The sequence below is a fragment of the Lycorma delicatula genome, chromosome 6 (assembly GCF_047948215.1).
Source record: "Lycorma delicatula isolate Av1 chromosome 6, ASM4794821v1, whole genome shotgun sequence".
Classification (NCBI taxonomy): domain Eukaryota; kingdom Metazoa; phylum Arthropoda; class Insecta; order Hemiptera; family Fulgoridae; genus Lycorma; species Lycorma delicatula.
Window position 1 is genome coordinate 125,252,556 of NC_134460.1, and position 13,470 is coordinate 125,266,025.

General features: G+C 29.4%; 1 protein-coding gene across 2 annotated transcripts in view; it reads left to right on the forward strand.

Annotated features, from left to right (window-relative positions):
- The window catches only part of oaf (BRICHOS-like domain-containing protein out at first), a 701,440-nt gene that overhangs the window by 557,400 nt on the left and 130,570 nt on the right, over window positions 1-13,470 (forward strand). For both annotated transcript variants that reach the window (XM_075368481.1, XM_075368482.1), the window contains exon 4: window positions 4,202-4,385. In XM_075368481.1, the coding sequence (XP_075224596.1) occupies window positions 4,202-4,385 (184 nt within the window). The remainder of the gene's footprint in view (window positions 1-4,201; window positions 4,386-13,470) is intronic.

A 13,470-nucleotide genomic window follows, 5' to 3' on the forward strand; every position in this document is an offset into this window, starting at 1 on the left:
TTCCCTCAGTCGATAAACGTATTATATTTCTTTTTGCGTAATTGAAACGGTTAAATTTAAATTTTATGTACTGAAAAAGTGACTGCCAGTTCGTTATATTTCTCTACCTTACGAAAAGCTAAAAAAGGAATTAAGCAGAGTTAATTTTTTTTTGGTTAATGACAATCTATTGATATTATATATTTGGTGGCGAAATGAAAATAAACGAATTTTTTTCTGGTTTGTGACCAACTACTCAGCATGTTCGTTGAAATCTCTTTTTATTCGTGTATTTTCTTTTAATGTGTATAAAAGTTTCAATAAGATGATAAATGTTTTACAAAAATAAAATAAAATTATTTTGAAAATTCAAATTGTCACGAACAAGGAAGAGTTTACAGTCTTTCTTAATATATTTCGATGTGATCATAAATTTTCTCCTCTGTTATGGGTAGTGGAATGTTTAATATTATCTCACATGTAAAAATAAAAAAATAATATTACGCAAAATTAGAGAACACAAACAATTTGTTATATAATACCTATTTTAAATAACAAAAAAATGACATCTAACCAAAACTGTAAAAATAAATACCCATTTTTAGTAAAGTACAGTAAAATTTTCTTATGTTCTCTGTATAATTTGACCATCACATTTGACAATGTGATAGAACAATTTAAGCTTGGTCACATTGTCAAATGTGACCAAGTTTATTTTGTCCTGGTGTAATGGGTAGGAAAATTCATGTTTATAATTACCATCTAGTAGAATTAACATCGTTTTTTATACTTTACATTGAATATTTCATATTAATGAAGCATAATTTGAAATATCAATTCTTAAAGCACTGAGATATTACAAGACGTAGTCTAGTTGAAAAAGAAAATTCGAAACTTTTATATTCGTTATTGTCATTTATTTAATTTTTTATAATTATTGATATTTCTTGTTGTATAAAGTATCTTCTTTGATATAATGACCATGTTATATATAACATTACATTATATATAGAATTACTCTCATTTATCTATTGATTTTTTTCCTGAAAGATCCAAATTGTATCGATCCAATATTAAATACATTTCTCGTAATTATTTTACCATTACTGGCCGTATAAAAAAATAGATGTTAATTAAAAATTTAATATTATTTCTACACTATCCTCACTACCAATTATTAACTAAGTATATTCACGATTTTTTTTTTGTGTTCAGTCATTTGACTGGTTTGATGCAGCTCTCCAAGATTCCCTATCTAGTGCTAGTCGTTTCATTTCGTTATACCCCCTACAACCTACATCCCTAACAATTTGTTTTACATATTCCAAACGTGGCCTGCCTACACAATTTTTTCCTTCTACCTGTCCTTCCAATATAAAAACGACTATTCCAGGATGCCTTAGTATGTGGCCTATAAGTCTGTCTCTTCTTTTAACTATATTTTTCCAAACGCTTCTTTCTTCATCTATTTGCCGCAATACCTCTTCATTTGTCACTTTATCCACCCGTCTGATTTTTAACATTCTCCTATAGCACCACATTTCAAAAGCTTCTAATCTTTTCTTCTCAGATACTCCGATCGTCCAAGTTTCACTTCTATATAAAGCGACACTCCAAACATACACTTTCAAAAATCTTTTCCTGACATTTAAATTAATTTTTGATGTAAACAAATTATATTTCTTACTGAAGGTTCGTTTCGCTTGTGCTATTCGGCATGTTATATCGCTCCTGCTTCGCCCATCTTTAGTAATTCTACTTCCCAAATAACAAAATTCTTCTACCTCCATAATATTTTCTCCTCCTATTTTCACATTCATTGGTCCATCTTTGTTATTTCTAATACATTTCATTACTTTTGTATTGTATTTGTTTATTTTCATGCGATAGTTCTTGCGTAGGACTTCATCTATGCCGTTCATTGTTTCTTCTAAATCCTTTTTATTCTCGGTTAGTATTGCTATATCATCAGCAAATCGTAGCATCTTTATCTTTTCACCTTGTACTGTTACTCCGAATCTAAATTGTTCTTTAACATCATTAACTGCTAGTTCCATGTAAAGATTAAAAAGTAACGGAGATAGGGAACAACCTTGTCGGACTCCCTTTCTTATTACGGCTTCTTTCTTATGTTCTTCAATTATTACTGTTGCTTTTTGGTTCCTGTACATGTTAGCAATTGTTCTTCTATCTGTATTTGAACCCTAATTTTTTAAAAATGTTGAACATTTTATTCCAGTCTACGTTATCGAATGCCTTTTCTAGGTCTATAAACGCCAAGTATGTTGGTTTGTTTTTCTTTAATCTTCCTTCTACTATTAATCTGAGGCCTAAAATTGCTTCCCTTATCCCTATTCTTTTCCTGAAACCAAATTGGTCTTCTCCTAACACTTCCTCCACTCTCCTCTCAATTCTTCTGTATAGAATTTTAGTTAAGATTTTTGATGCATGACTAGTTAAACTAATTGTTCTGTATTCTTCACATTTAACTGCCCTTACTTTCTTTGGTATCATGATTATAACACTTTTTTTGAAGTCTGACGGAAATTCCCCTTTTTCATAAATATTACACACCAGTTTGTATAATCTATCAATCGCTTCCTCACCTGCACTTCGCAGTAATTCTACAGGTATTCCGTAGCCTTTCTGCCATTTAAATCTTTTAATGCTCTCTTAAATTCAGATCTCAGTATCGTTTCTCCCATTTCATCCTCCTCAACTTCCTCTTCTTCCTCTATAACACCATTTTCTAATTAATTTCCTCCGTATAACTCTTCAATATATTCCACCCATCTATCGACTTTACCTTTCGTATTATATATTGGCGTACCATCTTTGTTTAACACATTATTAGATTTTAATTTATGTACCCTAAAATTTTCCTTAACTTTCCTGTATGCTCCGTCTATTTTACCAATGTTCATTTCTCATTCCACTTCTGAACACTTTTCTTTAATCCACTCTTCTTTCGCCAGTTTGCACTTCCTGTTTATAGCATTTCTTAATTGCCGATAGTTCCTTTTACTTTCTTCATCACTAGCATTCTTATATTTCCTACGTTCATGATTAGTTTTACTGACTAATTCATGATTAGTTTTACATTATATTTAACTATTAGGAGTTAAAAATTTAACGTATACGTGTTCACGCAAACTGTTGCTTAAGTGCACGTAATTTTTATTGCAGTGCTCTATTTTAAAAATGATTTTATTAATTGATAACAGTTTCATAGTTCATATAATGAAATTTTTCCGTTCTATAAAGTGTTATAATATGCAAATCGCTATTCTATAAAACTCTTAATAAATAAAAATAAATACCGCATTAGAACACGAAAGATTAAAAACGGTTTTTTAGTACTTATGCTTTGAATTTATTATTCCAGTTGTTTATTTTGTTTTGTAACGAAATCCTTTTTATTTTTAATTTTATTTAATATTGGTTAATACGTTTTAACAATCTTATATGTTCTATTTTATTATTTTTCCCTGTAATCTTTGAAAATAAATTTTATTTATTAGATTTGTATTATGTAACCACAACCTCTGTTGAGTTTTATAGGTTTCTTCTGTATCCATAAATACATTGTTAGTATTTTCTTAAAAATAATTTATGATTCAGAATTCTACGTTTATTTTTCTTTACTTACTGTAAACTCTGATTTTCTTTATGTGTATTGATTAATTTAACGTTCATATAGGTAAAAAATGGAGCAACTAATTAAATTGAAATTTTAATGTGTTATCTTGTAACGGCGAATATTTTCGTGTAAATGAGTTAAATTTTAATCAAATAATCTTTTCATACTATTTAATAAATTTATTTTTTATTAGTAAAATTTTTGATATTTTATTGTTTCTTTTAAGTGGTTAATAAACCAAGTTTTAGATAATCAAACTAAAGAAGTTTGTAAAAATTTACTTGCAGAGATATATTTTTCTCTAATGTGTTTTGTTTATATTATCAATACAATAGAGTTTGTGTGTGATTTTGTTTTTTATTGATATTTCGAAAAAAATAATCAGTTTTCTAACAAAACTGATATCCATATTTAACGGTAAAAAAATTTATACAAAGATTGTGAATTTTCACTTTTAAGAAAAACTAAAATTATTTTCACATTTTAATTTCACGTAAATGAAAATTTGGAATAACATTTATATAATGAAAAAATAATTTTATAGATTTAAAAAAAAATGTATTCTATTTTGTTTGTTTACAGAAAAATCCAGGTACGATTCGGACGGCAGAAGAAGACAGAGGAAGAGAAAATTATAGAATGGATTTGTTCGTTGACGTACCAAGATCAGGTGTTATATCAAAACATATAGCAACCCTATGCTCTGAAGCTAAAGATGCAACTTACACACGTAGAAGTGATTTGAACCGTTGGGCTTCTCAATCGGGTATGCTATGATATCTTTTTATTTTAATTAAATTGAAATGCCTTTTTTTAATTGAGTTGTATACTGTTATAACTCAAGCAAGCATCTGTATATGCACTCATGGAATATATATTTTTTTCATAATATTTACTAACAACGCAACCACACATTCCATATACAATATTTACTGACTGGAGAAGTGGTATCTTCTCTTATAAAGTGCATGCTCTTTGCTTTCGATTTATTTTTACTGTCTTGATTTATCTTATTTTGTTTTTATGTATTAGAATGGTGACAGTTTAGATTGCATGAATCCTTATTTACAATTTATGTTAAAGAACTGAACCATGTAACATAAATGTGCTGAAGTACGTTGTATTTTATTTTGCGTTTATTTTTCAAGATATTTTTGCATAAACCGGAGTAAAATATTTCTGTAAATAAACGACCCTCCCCTAAATTTTTGTATTTCTCAACAAAAAATTGATGTCCCCTATATTAAAAAAAGAATAATTTTATTTATAAAATTCTGTATATTATACGAATGTTTTTTTTTTTTTTTATGGTGTGATCGTAATAATTACAGTAATTTTTTTGTCATAATAAGAATTAATGAGTATTTTTGTTTAAATAATTTGAAAATTCTGTATTAAATGTTCTAAAAAATTAGATGCGGCATTTAAAGATAGTAAAGAGTTTTTTAATGTAGAAGTTAGATTTATTAAAAAGATTTCTTGGGTATGTTTTAACTTAAAAAATTCACGTAGTATTTTAAATATCATTATAAATGAAACGATATCATTGGAACACAATATGAAAAAACAGTTTAAAATCCATACCATCCCTAAAAATCTATTTAGATTTTCTATTGTTCTTCTATCTATTATTTAATAGATTAAACATCTATTTCTTTCTTTTTTTTTGCTTGATGATATCGCTACTTAAACTTGAGCGTGGGATATGAATATGGAATTTTGTAGTGTATGAAAAATGTTATGCCTGACCAGGATTCGAACCCAGGACTTCCTGGTGTTAGGCCGAGACGCTACCACTCGCACCACGGAGGCCGTTTCTATGGTATATTAAACTGAGCATTAAAAATTATCCTTATTTACTTTGGCTTGAGAATAATGAAAACCACTTTGCAATTAATCTACTCGTTAACAGAAGGGACGTCCGACGGTTGAAACGAACCCATGTACTCGACTTAGAGTCTGCGTAACAGTTTGGAATCTAACACCGTCAAGCTTAGTGGTGTCGTATCTAATTTCTTGTAACTTCTCTTTCTTTTTCTTTTATATTTGTTATTAATGTTTGTTTTGTGGACTATATGGTGATGAAATTTTTGGTTTGTGATTTATGACTGAGCTTGAAATTTCATATTTGACTTTAAGTTTGCTTGCAACTTTTTTTTGTGTTTTATTTATTTTGGGAGTTCCTTAAGGACCTTCTTATCACGTGCTTTTGTCAGGAAACTTACTTATGGCTCCGCGGGAGAGCCGATTGTAATTATAATTGTTATTGAGCAAAAAAAAAAAATTACTTTGGGTTAATATTCTCCCCTGTAAAAATGGCAATTCTGTAAAATGTTATTTTAACGTATTATTCTTCTAAACTATTACTTGAAATATATGTTTCATTTTACATTTAAAATGAGTGATAATCATTGTTTTCGGCCTTTAATAAAAAGATAGAAGTAAAAGTTTAAAAGTCAGTTTTTTTTTTATTAAATATTTATGTAAATAAATATTTCAATCCGAAATTTCGTTAAACATTTATAATTTTGTTTTATTATTATGAATCGTACACTCTCTAAAATAGTTTAGCTTAGTCATAGTAGCTTTAATTTATAATTTTCATTTTTTTTAACAAATAATTAATCGAACTTTTGTAAATTAAATTATTTCATAAAAGTAAAAATAATTTACTTCTTTATTATTCGGATGAGTTGTAGATCCTATATTAGTAATAGGAAAGTTAAGAAGAAAAGCACTTTCAGGTTTTTCAATTTTCCGTAATTGCGAAAATATTTTTAAATATTAAGCTATAAGCTGTTAGATGTTATATTAAATTTTAATTTGCCTGCAACTAAAAACCAAGTAACATTGTTTTTATGTAATATATATATTTTTTATGATAAAATTTTTTTCTCTTTTTTTAAAGTAATATACATTAATCATATTTTTTTTTGTTCTCATATTCTTTTATAATATTTTATTTTTTATTTCTGGATAGAAAAAATTTCGCAATCTCTGTAATATTAGCAATAATAGTAAATAGATATAATTAGGCTACTCAAATAAAAAAATAGACTGAGCTAGATATTTTTTGTGTTATTGCCTACAGCTGTTGTTTTTTGTTATTTCGTAAAATTATTGTACAAAAGGGAATCAGCACTTGGTTCCACATGTTGCTACACTTTTTGCCGATATAACTGCTGTTATCAAAATGGTGTATAGAATTACAGAAATAATAAATTTTCGTACTTTTTTTATTTTAAAATATTTATAAATTTAAACTGATTTTTTTGTATGGAAAAAAATTATTATTTGCCTTAAAATAACGGTTAACGAAATGTCTGCTTGTTATAGACATCTCAAAATATCTGTTGAGCTGTTACTACCCTAAAACGGCTTTGTTAGATCATTAAATCAGCAAGCAGATATGGCTTCTGTTAACTTTGCTTTCAGCAAAGTTACATAGAGTTTTGCCGGTGGTAATGCTTCACAACTTGCTTGCGATAGCATTTATCAAATATGTTTGGCCTATACATTTTCATACTATTATGTAATGATTCTAAAGCAGGCACTTTGTATAAAGCTTAGGGTATCAGAACTTATTATATTTTAAATTTTATGTTATTCATATTTATATTTTTATCTATTTACACAGGACATAAAATTTTGTGCTTATATTCAGCTGAGGAATTTTGTTTACACTTTAGTTTAACTATAATAAATTCAGTTGCAGTTAGAGTTTGAGTAGGAAAAACAAATTTATACGATAATTCTGGATTTTCCTTCATTACAAATTAGAAAGGATTAGTATAGTTTTATTCCTTTTAGGGTATTTAGTGGTTTTTGTCACTGATATTTCCCTTTCTATTCAGGCTTTTTAAGGTATATTTTTAGGCCTTTTTAAGAAAATTTTAAAAAGTATTTATGTTTCTACTTATTAAATATATTAAAACAGTCATTTTTATTTTCAAATAAGATTTTATTGTATAAAATAATTATAAAATTACTAGAAACATTAATTTTAAATTAATATAGTTCGAATTTTTGTAAAATATTGAATGCTCACCCACATATCAATGTAACAATTTTATTAATTTTTTTTTTAAATTTTTAATTTAAAATCTGGCTAATTTGGGTAAGGTATTTAATAAATCAACTTTTAAGTTATAGGATCGATTGATTTCCATGATCCGGTAATATATTTCTTCCAGTCAACTTAGATATAATATTTTTGAATGAAAAATACAACATTTTTTTTTTTTTTACTTGTTCGTAGACTTTTTTCTCTGTATTGTTTAAGGTATTAATATTAGCTTGAGGTCATTTTTACATTTACTGTATTTTCACCTGAAACTACAATTAACAGGAAAGGTTAAAAAAACTCTAAAGACTGGCCTTATCTCAATCTCGGTAATAGTGTTTACGTATTTTATCGGCGCTCCTTTTTTTTCAATTTTTTCTTCAAGCTGAAGATTTCACCTTTTGCGTTTCTAGTAAATTTATTTTTTTATACTGGTGGTGGTTTTATTTTATATTATTTTTTATTATATTTTGGTAATAATGTTAATAAGTTGGATTTAAACTACGATTTGTTTATGTTCTTCAATACTGTTTAGTTTTAATTTAAAACGGACTTGAAAAAGTAAAAATTAAAAAATTTAAGACTATGATTTCTCTTTAAGCTTTTATTTTTATTTTTTGTTGAGTTTATTTTATATATGTTATATTTTACTATATATTCGAGGTCTGTAAATAAAGTAATGAGGCTGGTACAGAAAAACATTTTCATTTACAGTCCAATTATACACGGACTCTATCAACTTCTAAATAGTTCCCTTGGCAAGCCACGCAACGCTTCAAACGGGTTTTCCGTTCTTTGTAGCAGTGGTGGAACTTAAACAATATCCTTCAGATGGCCAGTTACATTTTTTTTATGCTTTCTACTGTTCCAAAATGGTGTTCTTTAAGGTGTTTTTTAAAGTTGGGAACAGGAAAAAGTCGGAGTAACTCAAGTCAGGTGAATAAGGTGGTTGAGGAACTACAGGAACGTTTTTCTTTGCCGAAAACTTATTAATTGAGAGTGCAGTGTAACAAGGTGCGTTGTCATGATGCAGCATCCAATGTTCTTTGATGGCTGGTCTCACGCGGGCAACTCTTTTCCGCAGTATTTTAAGAATTTCTCGGTAAACATATTGATTTACAATCTATCCTGTAGGCAAAAACTCCCTTATGGGCAATGCTATTAATATCGAAGAAACAAATTAGCATGATTTTGTTTCTGATTTACTCATTTTTGCTTTTTTGGGACGTAGTGAGTTTGAAGTGTGCCACTACTTGCTCTGACGTTTTGTTCCTGGGTCGTACTCAAATATCTAATATTCATCACCAGTAATAACATTTTTTTAGAAAATCAGGATCAGTTTCAATTCGCCCTAGAAGATCGCGGCACACTTTCACTCTGTTGTTTTTCTGTTCAATAGTGAGGTTTTTGGGACCAATTTTTCACAAACTTTTTTCATGTCCAATACGTTTGTCAAAGTTTGATGGACTGCGGCACGGTTTTAATTCAATTGTTCTGCAATCATTCTGACAGTTAATCGCCGGTCGTCTCCGTACGACAGAGCGTTGTCTCCGTACGCCCTTTTAAATTAAAAAAAATTTCAGTAGCATTCTCATCGAGTTTAACACAAAACTTGATTGCACAACTTTGCTCATAATTAGTATCACTCATTTTTGTAACGCACAACAAAAACTCGTTTCACAATAATTTTGTTTACGTCTCAGCAATATATTTGATTACGTGGCAGCAATAGACTAAAGATATTAGTACTTAATATAAATAAGGTGTTCATATATCCATATGTTTACTAGTAATTTTACAGTGTTGCCACTTTGACTGCCAAAAAAAAACTAGTCTCATTACTTTACACACCTCTTGTGTGTGTGTGTGTGTGTGTGTGTGTGTGTGTGTGTGTGTGTGTGTGTGTGTGTGTGTGTGTGTGTGTGTGTGTGTGCGTGTGTGCGTGTGTGTGCGTGTGTGTGTGTGTGTGTGTGTGTGTGTGTGTGTGTGTGTGTGTGTGTGTGTGTGTGTAATATATATATTTTTTTTCTAAATTATATATTTAATTTTATAATTACAAAATATTTGTGTAATTAATTTAACCTTGTAATGTATACTATCAGTTATTGATGTACAAGCAAATTGTTGTGGACTCTTTTATTAGGTTTTAAGTGAATATCGAATTATTTAATTTTCATAAATGGTATTAAGAAGATTATTGTACACAAATAAATTTGCTTTATAGCATGTTATTATTTATTTGCGTGCAGAACAGGAGGTTTTGTATATCATTTACGTAATATACTTTATTTGTACAGTTTTATATAATTTGTACCAATGTTAAAAATCTTTTGACATATTTTTTACTTTATTATATATCCTTCAATTTATTTAAATTGTATGTTTATCAATCGATTCATCGACTTTAATATGTATTTCTTTGATACTCATTGAAGAAAAGTTTTTAAAAAATTATTATTTTGTAGTTAATTTATGCCACTTTTATTATAGTTTTTTTTTTTTTTAATTGTGAGAACGCTTTTGCGTAATACCAAGAATTTTGTATTCCACTCTGTTTTGTATGTGTGGTATAATGAATCGTATCGGAAATGTTGGAATAACAAAACTTTAAATAAAAAGGGCTTTGCATATTGATAAGCGATTTTACAGTTTGATTACAAATTGTAGTGAAGTACACGACGACAATTTTCTACACTTCTGTCGGTATTTTCTGTGATTGTTACCCTAACACCTGCTACTCTTCTGTTGTGACTGAAACGAGCTTACAATTTGTATTTATTTATGCAGACTGTAATTAATGATCGTTTGTTTTATTCTGTATTTAGTGCATTTATTTAAAAGGAAAAAATTAACAAGTAGAATCCGATTGTTACTAGCACACTACCAGACTATTACTCTCCCCAAGCGCTACGCAGTTCTCTCTGATTATGTAGATTTAGAGGCTGTTTTTTTTTTATGTGTTTTCTTTTTATCGTGTATTATTGCTACCTTAAAACAGACTGTTAACTCGGCAACACTACATCAGTTACAATAGATGATCTACACCATTCCGATGAGTTTAAAGTTTATTTACTCGCTTCATAAGAACGTTAAAAAACGGGTGGTTTACTTATTTTAATCCACAATTACTGTGCTGTTGAACTTTACATTTATTACAGTACTGTACTTTTTTTAAGATTTCTATTCTTCTGACTAATTTATATTTTAACTGGAATTTATGTCCTGATAGAATGAGCAAAAAAACGAAATCTAGTCCATGTTTAGTGATTAATAACTAATCTTTTTTAATTATCCTCCCCTGGTTTGGAGGTTTGTTTCAGAAACTCAAAAACTTTCACGCTTAAAATCGATTGATGATTTTTAATTTCAATTTAGTATTTAATTAAATCGGGATTCTTTGATATTAGATCAGGGGTTCTACAAGACTTCCAAGTCCTGTACTCAGTTTTCACTGCGATCCTTTCAGCTCCGGACCACGTCACCGTCGCCTCGTTTGCTGATGATACAGCAATCCTGGCTGTTGATGAAGACCCACAATTAGTCTCAGCAAAGGTCCAATCTGTATTAGACTCGATTAGCGTATGATTAACAAAATGGAAAATAAAGAAGAATCAGAATAAGTCAACTCATATTACGTTTGCGAAGAGAAAAAGTGACCGTCTCCGAATCCACCTAGATGGGATTTTTATCCCACAAGCAGACGGCGTAGTGTACCTTGAGCTCCACCGTGATCGATGTTTGACTTAGAAATAACTCGTGAGAGAAAAAAAGAAACAGTAAACATGAGATTTAAGAAGCTGTACCGGTTGTTAGGCAGGAATTTACACTTGGACCTCTGTGTCCACCGTTAGGTATTGCTTCAGAGAATGAGATGAAAGATTTGTAGCGTGTGTGAAAACGCCTGTCTGACTGGGATTCGAACCCGGGACCTCCAGATGAAAGGCCGAGACGCTACCACTCGCGTCACGGAGGCCGGTAGGATTCATATTTGTCACTATATAACAGACTTTTAATATTCGATTATCTTGAATTACTTTTTGTTCGCGAACAGGTCAAACGGTTCGGTTAAAATTATAGATAGTTGATAATCATGTGAATTTATTAGCAGTTAATATACTAGACAACAGTGAGGATGTTCGACAACTGAAGCGCCTAAATGGGCTGGACTTGGGGGAATCTGAGTGACTCTTAAGCGGGTTCATTATCACATGTGATGAGCATCTTTCTATAGCTTGATTAGTTGCGCCTCTTTCTATTTATCTTCATGAGCTTGTTACAATTTGTTTGCTTTTATCAGTTATTTAATGTTGTTATAAATCTGTTTTTGTTTTTCATTAGACCTTTTGAAATTGTATCTATGTGGTCTTTTTCAGTGCGAGTGTATTTATATGTATGAACTTTATATATCGATTTATGTACTTTATTTATATCTGTATGTATATTTACGTTTTTTTTAGGGTGCTGGTTTCCAACGAACTTTTAATACGATTTACTTCTGGTTCTTTATTCGGAACAAACAGAAGTTTATATATGGATTTATGTACTTTATTTATATCTGTATGTATATTTACGTTTTTTTGACGGTGCTGGTAATTCGATTTATTTGTGGTTACTTATTCGGAACAAACGGAATAAACAAATTGTGAGGCCAAAAAAAATTCTAGTTATTTAGGAAATCGCAGTTTCATTCAGGAAGGTAATTTACCACTCGTGCGGGCCTCCGTGGCGCGAGTGGTAGCGTCTCGGCCTATCATCTGGTGATCCCGGGTTTGAATCCCGGTCAAGCATGGCATTTTCACACACGCTAAAAAATTCCATTTTCATATTCCACGCACAAGCTTCAAGCTTATGTGGCGATAGCAACAAGCAAAAAAAAAATTACAAGTATTTTAAATTTAAAAATCACCTCCCTGAGTGAACATCTATTTTTTGTTTAACGAGTAAATGTTATATTTGTTTTGATCAGCTAAAGAAGAAAATATGTAATAATTAAAATTAATCAGTAGTACTAAGGAGACGTGATATATAGTGTATGATAAAAAATTTATTTTATGGAACTACCACATTAACTGCTCTGGAGTTGGAAGTTTTGTAATAACCACGTTATAACGTGATCTTTTTAGCGGCTATTTTGCGCATCTGCCTGTAAAGCTAATTATTTTCTTAAGAAAGTTTTTTTTACATTTGCAAACGTCACATCGTAAAAATGGTTGTTGTTTTTTTTAATTATTTTCAAATATTCTTAGGTTATCCTATCTGACGAAGTAATTTTTGTGTTTACAAAAAAAATATTTTTGACTGAAATAACTATTTCTTAAAAAATTTACCGATTTAAAAAAAATAATTATTGGTCCAAAAATGCGAAATTGGATGAAAATAATTGAAAATGAGTAGTTTTTATTAGACCTAACAGAATATATTTCTGGTATTTTTTACACATTTTACGGTCGAAAAGACGAGTTAGATTGAATATTTGTCTTTAACCTTTAATTTAAAGGTTCTTTTCTTTAGTTTTTCTTCATTTAAAAGAAAAAAAAATAATTCCATTAAAAGAATGAATATACAGACGTGTTTATGGGTGTGATTGAATTAGTAAAAAGATCTCACCGTCTATTTTACATTTAATGAAGCATACAATAATGCTTAAATCTTCGGTAAAGATATAGCGCGCCAAGTCTAGTTGTATTTAATCGCTTACTACTCCTCAATAATGTTTTTCCTTTTTATTGTATATTGAGGAAAAACAGTAAATACAATAAGTTCGTCGGTTAATATGGTAAATCTGTAC